This window comes from Acomys russatus, chromosome 6 (assembly GCF_903995435.1).
Source record: "Acomys russatus chromosome 6, mAcoRus1.1, whole genome shotgun sequence".
Lineage (NCBI taxonomy): Eukaryota > Metazoa > Chordata > Mammalia > Rodentia > Muridae > Acomys > Acomys russatus.
The window spans coordinates 86,419,563-86,433,841 of record NC_067142.1 but is presented as its reverse complement, the minus strand read 5'-3'; the positions used below and the strand labels follow the sequence as shown (position 1 = coordinate 86,433,841).

General features: G+C 48.5%; 1 protein-coding gene across 1 annotated transcript in view; it reads left to right on the top strand.

Annotated features, from left to right (window-relative positions):
• The window catches only part of Hhat (hedgehog acyltransferase), a 228,083-nt gene that overhangs the window by 105,463 nt on the left and 108,341 nt on the right, over positions 1-14,279 (top strand). Inside the window, exon 8 of the mRNA XM_051148158.1 lies at positions 3,133-3,168. Within this exon, the coding sequence (XP_051004115.1) occupies positions 3,133-3,168 (36 nt within the window). The remainder of the gene's footprint in view (positions 1-3,132; positions 3,169-14,279) is intronic.

Genomic DNA, 14,279 nt, shown 5'->3' with positions numbered 1-14,279 from the left:
TATGTGACTTGGCCTTTTTCTCTTGCAGTTTCTTTGTTATTTACATTTAGTGTTTTGATTATTATGTGGTGAGAGGATTTTCTTTTCTGGTCCAATTTGTTTGGATTTCTGTAGGCTTCTTCTATGTTTATGGGCATTTCTTTCTTTAGGTTAGGGAAATTTTCTTCTATGATTTTTTTTTTGAAAATGTTTTCTGGGCCATGGAGCTTGGAGTCATCTTCTTCTTCTATTCCTATTATTCTTAGGTTTGTGTTTTTTCTTATGGTGTCTCAGATTTCTTGGATGTTTTATGTCAGGAACTTTTTAGTTTTGACATTTTCTTTGACCGATGTATCGATAACTTCCATTGTAGCTTCTACACATGAGAGTCTCTCTTCCATCTCTTGTATTCTGTTGATGTTGTGTCTGCAGTTCCTGTTCTCTTCCCTTGGTTTTCCAACTCTAGGATTGCTCAGATTGTGTTTACTTTGTTGCTTTTAATTCCCCTTTTAGGTCTTGAACGTTATTCGTTTCTTTCATTTCTTTCTCCCATTTGATTTATTTTCCTGTAATTCTTTGTAGGATTATTTCAATTCCTTCATCTGTTTGAATGTATTTTCCTGTAGTTCTTTGAGATATTTATTTTCCTCCTTCAAGGCTTCTATAATTTTTATCACCTCAGATTTAAAATCTTCTTCTTGTGCTTAGGGATCTTAGTATCTTCAGGGCTTGCTGTGGTAGGACCACTGGTTTCCGGGGGTGTCATATGGCCCTGAGTTGTGTTACTTATGGTCATGTGCTGGCCTCTGGCCATCTGGTTGTCTCTGGTGTTATCAGGCCTGAAGGTTCCTCTGATGGGGTTGCTGTCTGTGTCCCAGGTGGGCCAGGCAGGTTGGCAGTGGGTGAAGAGAGAGCCAAGATGATGGCTGTTTGCTAGGTTTTCATAGAGGCCTCCTCAGGATGGTGGTCAATGGCTGTTGGAGCCTGCATCCTGCTTAGCTCTGCTGGGCTCTCTGTCTGTGTCCCAATTGGGCCATCTGGAGAGGAGCAGACTGAGAGAATTCCAAGCCAAAAGGTGCTGGGGTGCCCCCCAGGCTTCCTTGGTATGGTGGACAATGTGGGTTGTAGCCAGCACCCAACTCATCCCTGCTGGTTCACTGTCGGTGTCTTGGATGGGCCAGGCCAGAGAGGAGCAGGTTGAGAGAGATGCAACCCCAAAGTTGCTCGGGTGTCCCAAGCGCTTCCTCTGCTCTTTCCCAGGCTCTGCTGGTTCGCGCTCTGTGTCTCAGATGGGCCAGGCCAGAGAGCAGGTTGTGGAATCCTTAGGAGGCTCAAGAGATGCTTGCTGTATGTGCCTCAGGTTTCTCTGAAGGAAGGTCTTGCTCCAGGATTGCAGATTTACTCTCATTATCTGTGGTGTGAATGTTTAAGTTTTAAAACACATTTTAAAATTTTGTGTGAATGGTGAATATTTTTCCTGAGTGTGTGTCTTGCTATCACACGCGTGGCCGATGCCTGTTGAGGCCAGCAGAGGGCATGAGATCCCCTGGAACTGGAGTTACAGGCTATTGTGAGCCACGTTGTGGGTTCTGGAATTTGAACCCTGGTTCTCTGCAAGAACGGCCAGTGCTCGGTGACTCCAGTCTCCATGATGTGGAAATTAGCTTGAGTGAGATTTGCCTTCAATAAAATTGTAGGAAGGACCCAGCACCAATGTCAGATCAAATGAAAGGCATCAGGTTCCCGACAGGCAGATCTGCCTTCCGGACACTTCCAATCTTTGATTTTGTGACACAACAGTGACCTTGTCGTTTGCAGAGTTCATTCTCAGGAACCACATGTTCAAGTTATAAAAAGCAAAGCCCTCATAATGTCCTAAGTGACGTCACAGTTTCGTGCTGGGCTGTATCGTAGCTTTCTTGGTCACATGTGGACTGTGCACATCTTATGAGAGTAAGTGAAGCTTGTATTTCTTGAATCTCAGTTTTTCTGAACTCTGCGATTGTTTTGGGGGAAAGCCGTGGTGGCCGATGCTGTCCGTGTTTTGGCCTTGAGCTTCTCTCTTCTCACCTGCCCTGAATTAACAGTCTGTAAATATGGAAAAGAACTTGTGTGTAAAAGGTAATCCACAGGAAATCCTGCTATAGTGTCAGTGACCACTAGCTGTTAACCAGGTGGCCCGAGGTGCCGGGCCTGCTGGTTGTATGGCTGGTCAGAGACAGTGCAGGATCAGGAAACAGTCAGACCCTAAGCAGTCATGGTCCTTGATGGGGGCGGGGCCGGGGAGGTCCTGTGCCCATTGCCTGGAGGCATAGAATTCACTTTTGTCCTCCTCAGGAGGCCAGTTTGATTGGCGCTGGTGTCAGATATCCCCTGGGGTAAGGAGCAGGGATTCTCCACCTTGGACAGCACAGATGCCTCAACATCTTCACAGCAGACCACGGGAAGAGCCAGGCACTGCCTAGACCAGTGGTTTGGAGTCAGGAAACATGACAATCAAAGAAGCCGAGGCAGGGAAGTTCATATGGACCCAACAGCTGAGTGGTGTGGGGAAGGCTTTGTCCAGAGCTCACAGAGGCCTTCTGGGAGGCTGCAGCCCAGGAAGGTGCCCTTTCTCCAGTCTCTGCTCAGGGCAGACCAGCTGTGGGACAGGGTGCTTCCAGGTGGAAAGTGTCAGGAACCACACAGAGGGGGGCTCAGAAGACAGCGCTAACCCAGCCTTTCTCCCTTCCATTGTGTGGCTCTGGGCATTCAAGCACATGTCATTTGGCTTTGGGTAGACAAACCCTGGGGGCAACTGGTGCTGTCAGGACCTTCGTATGGCAATGGAGAGGATACATGGCGCCCACCACGTGGCCTCGGTGTTTAGATGAGCTTAGGTGTGCAGGCACCTGCGTTCCCAGACACAGAACCATGAGGCTTAAGAAAACTGTCTGGGCTTGGTCTTGAGAGCTTCTGAGTAGGATGTTGGGGTGTGGCCTGAGCCTCTGCTGCTGCTGCTGCTGCTGCTGCTATTGCTGCTGCTGCTGCTGCTGCTGGTGGTGGTGGTACCCAAGGGTAGCTACATATTCACAGTGCACAGAATGTACATTTTTGAGTCTGCGGTTTCTGCAAATGTTTTATTCATAGGCCTGTTTTGTCTCTTTTAAACAGGTATTTTGATGTCGGACTACACAATTTCTTAATCAGGTAAGCCAGTGCCTTTTATTTATTTTTTTAGCTCTGACCAAAAATACAAAGGGGAAAACCTTTGAAAAGATGGTAATTGCATGACTTGCCAGGAAAGCATCGTTAACATCGTGTGCGTGCGTGCATGCGTGCGTGCGTATGTGTGTGTTCACCCAACCTCAGGTGAATGGTCAATCAGATCTGTTTATATCTGAAGTGATAGTTAACTGTCCTAGTTTGCTTTATGTGACTGTGATAAAACACCGGCCAAAAGCAACTTGGCGAGGAAAAGGTTTACTTTTGCACTTCCAGCGTCAGAGGAAGCCAAGGCAGGAACCTGGAGACAGGCACTGAAGCAGAGAGCACAGAGGAACACAGCTTACTGGATTGCTTCTCCTGGCTTGCTTATTAGGTTTCCTACGCAGCCCAGGCTGACCTGTCAAGGAATAGTGCTGCCCGTAGTAGGCTGAGCACTCCTGTGGCAACCAGCAGTCAAGGAAATGCTCTGCCGACGTGCTCATGGCTGATGAGATGAATCGTCCCCAGGGTATCAAGTCGACAGTCAAAACTAGCCCCGCATTTACTATGGGCTCACGTGTGCAGCTTCTGGGCCACTGGAAAGAAAAACAGGAAGTGAGCTTTACTGGCTCATGTCCACTTGACCAATTTTCTCCCATCGAGTTTAATCTTTTAAAACTGAGTCTATTACGTGGTTATTACAGACAGGGTTTTATAATCCAGTTTATTTGTGATTTCTAGCAGAGCTGTATTGAGGAACATATTAATTTCACATAGCTATGAAGCTAAGCAAATTTGATGGAAATAAGTATACCGAAATATTGACAGTGCTCATAAAATGTATATGATTTTGCAAATCAACTTTGTGGGGCTAGAGAAACGGCTCAGGGGTTTAGAGCTCTTGCTGCCCTTGCTGAGGTCCTGGTTTGGTTCCCAGCACCAGCCTAGTGACTCACAACCATCTGTAACTCCAATCCCAGGGGATTCAATGCCCCCTTCTGCCTCTGTGGGCATCAGGCACACACATAGTGTACAAAGCTACAGGCATGCAAGCAAAATGCTGTCATACATATAAAACAAAATAAATGAATCTTAAAAACAGCAGCTTTCCTATGCTTTCTAAACTTTTCCTAGTGGTCTTCATTCTTTTAATAATGTTAAAAAAATAATTGAAATGCCTGCCAAAGACTTAGGAGCGGATAATGTAGACACAAGATTGTGATAAGGAAACCAGCCATGCGCTAGAGGGCTTTGCTTTCTGTAAACATGTGGCTCCTGTTAACTGAGTCTGAAGTTTTGTTAAACTCTAGTCACGGTGACTTTCATGCATGTCGTGTGGGAGTTCAGCTTGCCACAATGCATGGCCCGCCCCTACCTGCACCTGTGCAGAACCTGTGCTGGGGTGTGTATGACAGTGTCCCAGCATGGGTCAAGCCTTCCTTGACCTCTTCTCTCAAGCCTCCTCAGAGGCTGCACGTTGGGATCTCTTCAGTCTGCCCTACAAGTCGGGGAACGTCTTGGTTTCCTTTAAGATGGTAAACACAAGTGACAGTGTGTGAACCCTGACACAGCAAGGGTCACAACAACTAATGAAGCAGAGACACAGAAGAGGTGGACACCAGAATTCCAAACCTAAGTAGATCCAGAAACTCCGTCTGGGAAGACGTCCCAGCAGAGCGCCGCTGACCTTCCGTGCTGCACGTGGAACGCAGAGTCTTGCTAGCTAACACCCACGGCTGACTCTGCCTTCCACCTAGTTTGGAGTTTGGACTTGGTGTTTTGGCACTTTGTACTCTCCTAAACTGTTTGCATGATGCCTACGGGAGACACAAGTTGGCACTTATTTTCTCTAGTAACTTTCTCGAGGGCAGGGTTCAACAATGCTTAACCATTTCATTAACATTCAAGTTGAGAAACTTATACGGAATGGACCTTCCATATGCATTTATAGTGGGGGAGGGGGGAAAAGAATGAGAATGTGAAAGAGAGGGAGGTGTGTCCCCCGGGAGAATCTGCTTCTGCAGGCGGAGAGCCCGCCATTTCCCTCCTACAGGGATGTGCCTGGGTTGCTGTCATTTGCAAAACCCCCAGCACTTGACTGAAAGATTTCCCAAGCTTATCGTTGTCAGCCTATGACTTGACTGAGAGATGGTCTGTCTTTGGGGGTCCCAGGCATGTGGGGTGTGGAGGAGGCAGGGGCATGGCTCTGCTGCAACTGGTGCTGGATCCCTGGTTGGAGGCTGTTTTGAGTGGCTGTAGCTAGTTATTCTGGTCAGTGTGTGAAACAAGAGGGGCTTGTGGAGGGAGGCCTTCCCTCTGTCCTGTGAGTCCTGAGGGTCTACCGTCCCCGTTCAAAGGTAGCCAGAGTGTACAACACATGTTGCTTATGGTTGGGGGATGAGTGACACCCTCCTTCTTGCCGGCACCCAGCTGCTAGAAGAAGCTGTTTCCATCCTCCACCCTATGCTGGGCATCTTCCAGCAAATGGCTTAAAGACCCCAGAGTTTCTCTTCCTGGGCCCCTCCTCCCAGCTTGGGAGTGTCAGCCGTGGGGAAGGTGGTTATAACTGGTTGCTTGGAGCAGAGTGGTTGGTCCTCTGTCTCAGGAGTCCCAGGACCAGATGGGCTGGTGCCGGCTTCCTAGCTCTCTTTCTCAAGATGGAGCATGGTTAAGGTTGGATGCACTGGCAAGAACCGGTTCAGTGGACAATGCTAAAGCCAGACTGCAGAGGGTGTAGAGCAGAGTGTGGACAGAGCAGCAGTGACGGCTGTTAAGCCTTGCTCTGAGGGGGGAAGAGAACAGTTGGCACAGAGGTGGGCCGAGTAGCTTTTACTATTTTTTTTTCCCAGTGAGAGAATGCAGTTTGTTAGAGGAAAGTATAAGGCACCTTTCAGAGACAGAGAAAGCTGCAGTGTCATGGCGCTGTGGTCAGTGGCCCCAAGGTACACCAGAGAGGACTGGCATTTTCCCATAGATTTATGGGCCTAGAAGAGAGAGAGAGAGAGAGAGAGAGAGAGAGAGAGAGAGAGAGAGAGAGAGAGAGAGAGAGAGAGAGTGAGTTTATACTTGAGGACTCTTCCCAAGGGAAAATATATATATTCCCACTTGTAAAGGAGGATATGTAAAAGGGGGTGGCACCCTTTCTGTTTGCTTTTGTTCCAAGAACTACAGACCAGCTCCAGCAAGCTCCTGAAGTGTCCTCTGTGTGGTCAGCTGCTTCAGATGCTTAGTTTTGGTGTAAGAGGAGGTGCAGGCGGCCTGACGTCCTTCAGCTGTAGCTTCAGCGGCATGGATGGTGGGAGTGCCGCCTTCTCTGTGGCCGTGTAAGCTTCCCAGAGCCCAGCTGCGATCTCAGAGCTGAAGGAGGAGCTTCCATGTCGAAGCTCGTGTGGCATAGGGCTCAGGCAGGAAGGGGCCGTCTAGTGGGATGTGTGGGCATTTTCTTCTCGATGTTTTATGACAACTGCAGGAAAGCAAAGGAAAGGTTTTCAGGAGGCAGGACAGCCACTCACCAGAGACCCTCAGAAGACATTGGCTGCAGTTCTTCATGTGTCACTGCAAACCAAACAGGGAAAGTGACCAAATTGGCAAGGAAGATTACAGAGCAGAGTGTCTTTGTGTCATTATGGATGGTTGGCTGGTGTGTTTAAATTTAGCTTAGTCTAGCTTTGGCAAGAAAGTAAAAAAAGATGTATATTCTAAAAATTTTTAGTCTTGCACTTCTGTCTCATCTAGAATTATAGATAGACTGCTTTCCTGCTCCCCCTTTTTCTTTTAGGGATCTTGTTATGTTGCCCAGGCTGGCTGTGAATTCCTAGATGCAAGTAGTCCTCTTGCCTTAGGTCCCAAGTAACTGGGACTCCAGATGTGTGATGCAGCGTTAGCCTGTTGAAGTGGAAAGCCAGCCCTTCAGGGCCAACGATGCAGTAATTGTGGCGGGTCATCTTCACTGTCAACTTGATGAGAGTTGGAATTATCTAGGAGATACACACCTTTGGGCATGCGAAAGCGGCTAGAGAGGAGGGTGTATCCACACTGAACGTGGGTGACACCACCTCACGGGCTTAGGCTGTGGGCTAACCAGAAGGGACAAGGAAGAAGCCACTGAGCTCCAGTGTCCATCTTTTTGGGCCTCCTGACTGGGTGCGGTGCACCCTGCTGTCTCATATTCCTGCCACCAAACCTTTCCTGCTGGGGTGGGCTGTACACTCAAACTGTGAGCCCAAATAAGCTCTTTGCTTCTTTCGTTGTCATTTGTCTGGTACTTTGTCACAGTGTGAAAATTAATAAATGCAGAGATCGAACACTGAGGGGCGGGGCCATTGTTTTGGTCAACCTCAGGATTCGTTTGTAGCTGAAGAAGCCATTTGGAATTATGGGCTGGAAAAGACCTGGGGCATGGTATGCGGAGCTTGACTCCAGTGGGGTTTGGAAGGCCCGTCTGCCAAGAGAAATTCAGACAGCCAAGGCTGACAGGATCATGGGGTTCCAGAGGGGAACAGGGACTGTGCTGGGAACTAAGTCTGAGGCCGTAGTGTTCTATTCGGACAGTGCCTGGCTGAGGTCTGCCTACGTTCTGAGAAACTGACAGAGTCTGAATTCAAAAGTAATAAGCTAAATTGCTTAGTGTTAAGAAATCTCAAGATAGGACATCCAGGCTGTGGAATAGTTTTTGGTCAACGAATTTGTCTAAGTCTGTGATGACAATTCAAAGCAGAAAGGCTTGAAGAATGTGTAGCAGGTGACGGGGGGGGGGGGGGGGGGGGTGTGTGCGCAGGTTTCAAGTAGCTGTCTAGGGAGGTGCCGGCACAGTACAGCTGTTAGAGCTGCCAGTGCAATCGAGGAGAAACCGCCCGCTTTGCACAGACACTATAGGAGAGCTGTCTTGAAGGCAAGACCCTGCCTGTTAACGTGACCAGCTTGTAAAACTGTAAGTTTATTTGAAAGGCGAGACCCTGTGTTGAGATTTGACTGTGTCCTATATAGGCACATGTGTTTGAGCATTTGGTTTGGCAGTACTCATGGCAGCCAGCGAAGGCTTTAGGAGGTGAAGCAGGCCCCTGGGGGAGGGGCTTGAAACTGTTGTCAGGCCTTGGCTTCCTCAGTGTGGGTGAAGTGTGACCGGACAGCTTCCTATTCCTGCTGCCATGCCTCACCTGCCTGCCGCCCTGCCTCATCTGCCTGTCGCCATGCCTCCCTTGTCATAGGGACTATGTCTGTCTGGGACTCTGAGCCTAGATAAATCCTTTCTCCTTTAAGTCTGTCTGTCTCCCACCCCCGCCCCTCTCTGTTTTTCAAGACAGATTTCTCTGTGTAGCTTTGCCTGCCCTGGAACTCACTCTGTAGACCAGGCTGGCTTTGAACTGACAGAGATCTGCTTGCCTCTGCCTCTGCCATTCTGAGTGATGGAATTAAGGGTGTGCACCACCACCACCTGGCCCATTAAGTTTCTTTTTAGGGTATTTTAAACATACACACAAACACACATGCACGCACGCATGCACGCATGCATGCACACAAAACAAACAAACAAACAAGCAAACAAACAAAACAGGGAAATAAACTAAGAAAGCTTGAATTGAGAATTCTCTGGAAGGGAGTCTCTGATGGAAAACAAGCACCTTAGAAAGTTTTTTTCCCAGGTCCAACCAGTAAGATGCACAAAGGCTAATGCAGCTGTGGTAGAAAGTGCCAGACTAGCCCGCAGACTGGCATCAGAATTCAGCTGTGTTGACCACATGGTGCTGACCTTGAAGACATGCAGAATTTAAGCTTGAGAGGGCGTGGAGACCCGTACCACGTGGCTGAGGTCGAGGAGACTCGTACCACGTGGCTGAGGCCAGGCAGCGTTCACCTGGGTCGGAGTCCCTGGGTACCACGTGGCTGAGGCCAGGCAGCGTTCACCTGGGTCGGAGTCCCTGGGTGGAGTTTCGGAGAGGCCACGAGAAACGGGAAGGTGAAGCCCAAGCTGCAGGGCAGGCACCAGGATGTTGGAGATGCCAAGGGTATGTGGCACCTTCTCCCTTCTGTGGCATTGTGTATTGGACACGTGTAATGTGTATTTTCATTATATAGCTGCTCATGGTCAAGATATTGCCGTGGGTTGCAAAGGACGCTTTAATTATTAGGATTTTGAACAATGTTAGAAGTGCTAAGGCTCAGGGACTCTAGAAGGGCAAATAAACATGTCTCATTACTGGTGGCCATGAACTGTGGAGGACCAGGATAGGACGTTATGGTTGAAGGCGACTGTGGGCAGTCAGCTGACAAGGGGTAGACTTGTGAGAGTCTTCACTGGACATGTGACTGGATTTTAGAAGCACCTGGGAGGCATGCCTCTGGGTGGTGTTTTCAGGAATGTTTAACCATGAGTGTGGGTGGCACTGTCTTATGGTGTGGGGTCCTGGGCTGACAAGGTAAGCACTTGCACTCATTTCTTGTTACTTCTGACTGCTAATACCATGCTGCAGGCTCCATATCCCACCACCATGCCATCCTGCCTGCCTTGTTTTTGTTGCCTTTTGTCAGGTGTAACTAATTAGTCACGGTGACTAATTAGTGTGCCGTCTCCTCTTTGCTCTTTGTGTGGAAAACAGTTTTAAAACACAGAATATCACTTTGCCTCTAGAAGAAGCCCCAGCTCACCCTTCTCCTGGTTTCTTTAACATAGTAACAATTTCAATTTCACTTTTTTTCTGATTATTTTTATTGCTTACATGCTTATACATTTAAAAAATTTAAAAAACTGTCTCTTATTCTTAAGTATTGTGTATATTTAACTTTTTAATTCATTTCAAATGGGTAGCTCTTTTTTTTCCCACAGTAGCAAAATAGTTTCTTACCAAAAGGTGTACATTTCTTTGAGATAGCATGCTTGGCACATCTGAGCCATCCCTTTGGTCAGAAAGAGGGTACCTGGGCATGTTATTAGGACTCACAGAAGTGTTAAGTGAGAATGCTGCCTCAGGTGGTACTTAGGTGAGTGGGAAGGGCTGTGAGCCTCCAGGACAGCTCTGAACGCTTCTGAGAAGGTCTGTGGAGGTGACATGGCTCTTAGGAAATAAATTCCTGAGGTCGTTCTTCTTGTCACTTTGCCACACCTAGAACCGCCTGAGAAGACAGCCTCCACCTGAGGAGCTCTCTCGACCAGGTTGGGTTGTGGGCTTGTCTAGAGGGGATTGGCTTTTCTGTTAATTGTTGTGGGCAGACCCAGCTCACTATGGGCAGCACCATTCCCTAGGAAGGAGTGGGGGTGAGGGTGCGGGGTGTGGGTGGAGGTGGGGGTGCGGGTGGGGGGATGAACTTGGTCAAGCAAGGGCACTTTTTTCTCTCCCCACTCTTGGCTCTGAGTGTGACTAACTGCTTGACTTCCTGCCTTGATTTCCCCTCAGCAGGGGACTCTGACCTGTAGCTATTAGTCAAATAAGCCCCTTCCTCGCCTGTGCTGTTTTTGTCAGGATGTTTATGCAGCAACAAGCAAAACTAGAAAGATTCGTTTCATACGTGGGCAGGTTCTGCTCACAGTATGGTGTTTAATGTGGCACAGATTTGATCCTATACAAGTGCAAACATTCCAAAGAAAGTGCGGTTTGTTCAGATGGAGGGAAGGTAGGCTGTGTGGCTGTTTGCTTCTCAAATGGCTGAAAGGACAGGGGCTGTCATTAGCACGTCAGCTACACAGTTCAACAGTCCCACCTTTGGGTCTCCCTTGCTGACACCTCATGCCTGACTGGTTCCTGCCTCTAGCTCTTCACCATAAGAGTTGGGCTCATTAGGGAAGAATGGGAGGATACAAGGGATGGGATAAACATTGAGATGTAACAAGAATAAATTAATTAAAAGAAAAGAAAAGAAAAGAAAAGAAAAGAAAAAAATTTAAAAAAAAAAGAGTTGGGCTCATAGAACAAACTGAGGCTTTGAACTCGGAGTCACAGTGAGTGATGTCTGAGCTTGCTTTGTCATTCGAGGCACAAGGTGATAGCACAAACGTGGGTCTTGCTACCTTGCCCAGGCTGGTGTTGAGACCCTGGGCCCAAGTGATCCTCTTACCTCAGTCTCCTGAGTGGCTGGGACTACAGGTGTATGTCACGGCGCCAGCAATAGTTCTTCCCCTGGAGGTAGACGGTACCAGTTACAAAGTGAGGAGCTGCAGTCCATTTCAGCGTTCACGGTGTTGGTGACGATGTCAGCTCACCATCACTGCAAGTTTGCCTGGGGTTGTGTGACGTCTAAAGTGTCTGGAAGTCTCCCATATGTATTTTAAGAAGTCAGGTGGTCAAGTGAAGGATTCGTTTAGGGTAAAGGACTCCCTGAGAAGAAAGGAGAGAGCCACCAGTGAGCTGTGCTTTGCCCACAGTTAGAGGGCCCTTGAGACTTCTTTGGGTTCCCAGCTGAACCCAAACTGAGAGGGAGGCTCATGGAAAGATGGGCATTGACTCCTGGGGTAAGGTAAGGTAATGGGACGATAATTATGGTCTGTGTTTAGTCTAACAGCTTAGAAACAAACAGCAAATTCTGAGTTCACTGAGAAATAAAGAAAAGCCATTGTTACAAGCATATTTCTAAACATACATGGAGGTGAAAGCCGTTGAATGTATGCTTCTAAACACACAGGGAGGTGGCAACTCAGAGGGAGAGTACTTGCTTAGTTACTGAAGATGGAATTTCCTTTTTTACTTTACAAATGTAACACCCTCCTTCTTAGTGTTAGTAAATATATTTTAATACTGGTATAAAACATAGTCATATTAAAACAGTGTTCCAAGCCGAGCCTGGTATCCGTGTCTTTGCAGCCTTGTGGGTCAGTGCTGCAGGAAGGCAAAGGGGAAGTCAGTATGGGCGTGCACAGGTGCCAACACTATGGCATTGTATGCGGGGGCTTAAGCGTTCTCCTCACTGTGGCATCTGGGGGTTGGTCCTGTGTCTCACTGAGGATGCTTAGGGCTGGCTGTGTGCAAATCACTTAACACTGTGCCCCGAAGCAGTGGGGCATGCACAGGCTGGTTTTGTCTTTACCTGCAAAAGGAGTGTCACTGAGTGCAAGTGTCCCACTCCAGTCCCTCCTACAGCCTTTCTCCAGGCCCCTGCAGGCACTGATAGAGGTGGGGGCCGGAGCCCAGCCTCAGTCCTGAAAGGCTTCACTGAGTGGTGGTGGGGTAATTAGTGAACAGTTCCAGCCGTGAGGTGCTCATGGTGGCTGCACAAGCTACTGGGGCATCCTTACTGAGCCCCTTTTGTGGGTTAACTGGGATGTATTCTATTATTTATTTTAAAAGATAGCTAAGGTCCTTACCCACCTGATGGGCAGGGTCGACGCTGTGCTCAGCAGGGGGAGCACACGATCCTTGGCAGGTTTTGCCGTCAGCTGCATCAATTCCACGCACCAAAATTAAACCAAATTGCAGCTATTTTTTTCATCAGCACAAGAAACTTTCTGTGAAATAGAAAAGGCATCAGGTCAGGCCCAGAAGCCCGGGGCTTGGGCTGCCTGACATCTTTACTGCAGTGTGTGTGTGTGTGTGTGTGTGTGTGTGTGTGTGTGTGTGTGCAAGTCACTTCTGCTTGGGCCTGAATTTTCTTATTTGTGAAATGAGAAAATTTTGTTGGATAACCCGTAAGGTCCTTTCTGATGTCAGCAGCCTCTGTCAGTGGTACTGGCGTGTCTAATATTAGATTCTATCCAGATCTGTGCCAGCCGATACGCTGGCTCTTAATCCCACGTGGCTATTTAAATTCAAGTTCATTATAATTCAGTGAAGTTACCATGAAGTTGTGACGGAATATGGAGTAGATACTTGGTTTCCGCCTCTGGTTCCTAGCACAGAGCCCTTAAACCTTTATAGGGACGGACTCCGGGAGGCTCTTCGTCCTGAGGTTTTTATTTGAGTGCAATCCCTACAAAGGCTCGGCCAAGACCTCTGTGGCTCCCTGAGCACCAGGATCCCAAATCCCTCAGAACTTCTCAGAGATAGAAGCTTCTTGTTCTAATGAGGCAAAGCTTAATAAACTCGCCTTAAGACGGGGACCAGTTGCCAGGGGAACCAGCCGGGAGTCTAGAGGGCCGGGCCACTCGGCCTCCTCCTGTCACATCCACCCCCAAGCCAGGCAGGAGGAAAGCTGAGGATTTTGTTGTTCATAGCCTCTGGGACACTTCCATAGAAGACCAGAGGAAAAGGGTTCAGGGCTTTCTGTGGTAAAGGTGATATGACTGGGCACTGTGAGGAGGCACCTGGACGGTGGAGCATCCAGAAAAGGCTAGCAGTTCCTAGCCCCTCTTGCCATGACTTGCCTGCAGAGCCTGTCCCACTAGCTGTATAGTGAACCAGTGAACGCGTGTGAGTGCCTCCCTGCTTCTGTGAGACTTCTGCCGGTATCCTGGGTTCCTCGGGGTTTAGGTGGTCATAGGCAGTGGCTTGTCTACAGTCTCTGTGGTGGGGCACTGAGCCCTGAGCCTGTGGGTGTTTGTTACCTCCTCGTGGCTAGTTTCAGAAGTAAAGGCTGGGTCCTGGCCAGTCAGTTTCCCAGTGTGGGGGCAGATCTCTTCCACATCTGGTCACAGAAGGGTGGCTGAATCAATGGTTCCTCTCCTGGTAGGAAAAGCTGAGCAGCTTGGTCACAAGAGCTCCATTGTAAAGTGCTTGGCAGCCATGGCAGCTGCAGCCTATCCTGTTGGACAGGAGGTAAGACCCTTGTGTAGTCGCTGCCAGTGATCTCAGGGTGACAAAGTGACCTTCTATTTCCTTCAGAGATACACTGAGAGGCTCTGTTCCTTGCCTAGTGGCCATTCAGACCATGAGCAATCGTTTGAGAGTCACCTGGCTTGTTCCACACAAGACAAACTTCCATTCCACCCTCCCTAACACCCTGACCTTGTTCCCTCCCTCGAGAACTGTAGCTCAAGAACACACACACCAAAAAAGGAACCTTGGGATTATTCTAGAAGTTTCTTTCCATTTTATATAGTTTCTCTTCTTGCTGCAGCAAAATGCTTTAAAAGAGCAGCTCAAGAAAGAAAGGCTTATTTTGGCTCACAGTTTGAGGAGACACAGTCCACCCTGTAAGGGTCAGTCAGGGCTAAGGAAGCTTGAGGCAGCTTGTCACATTGTATCCACAGT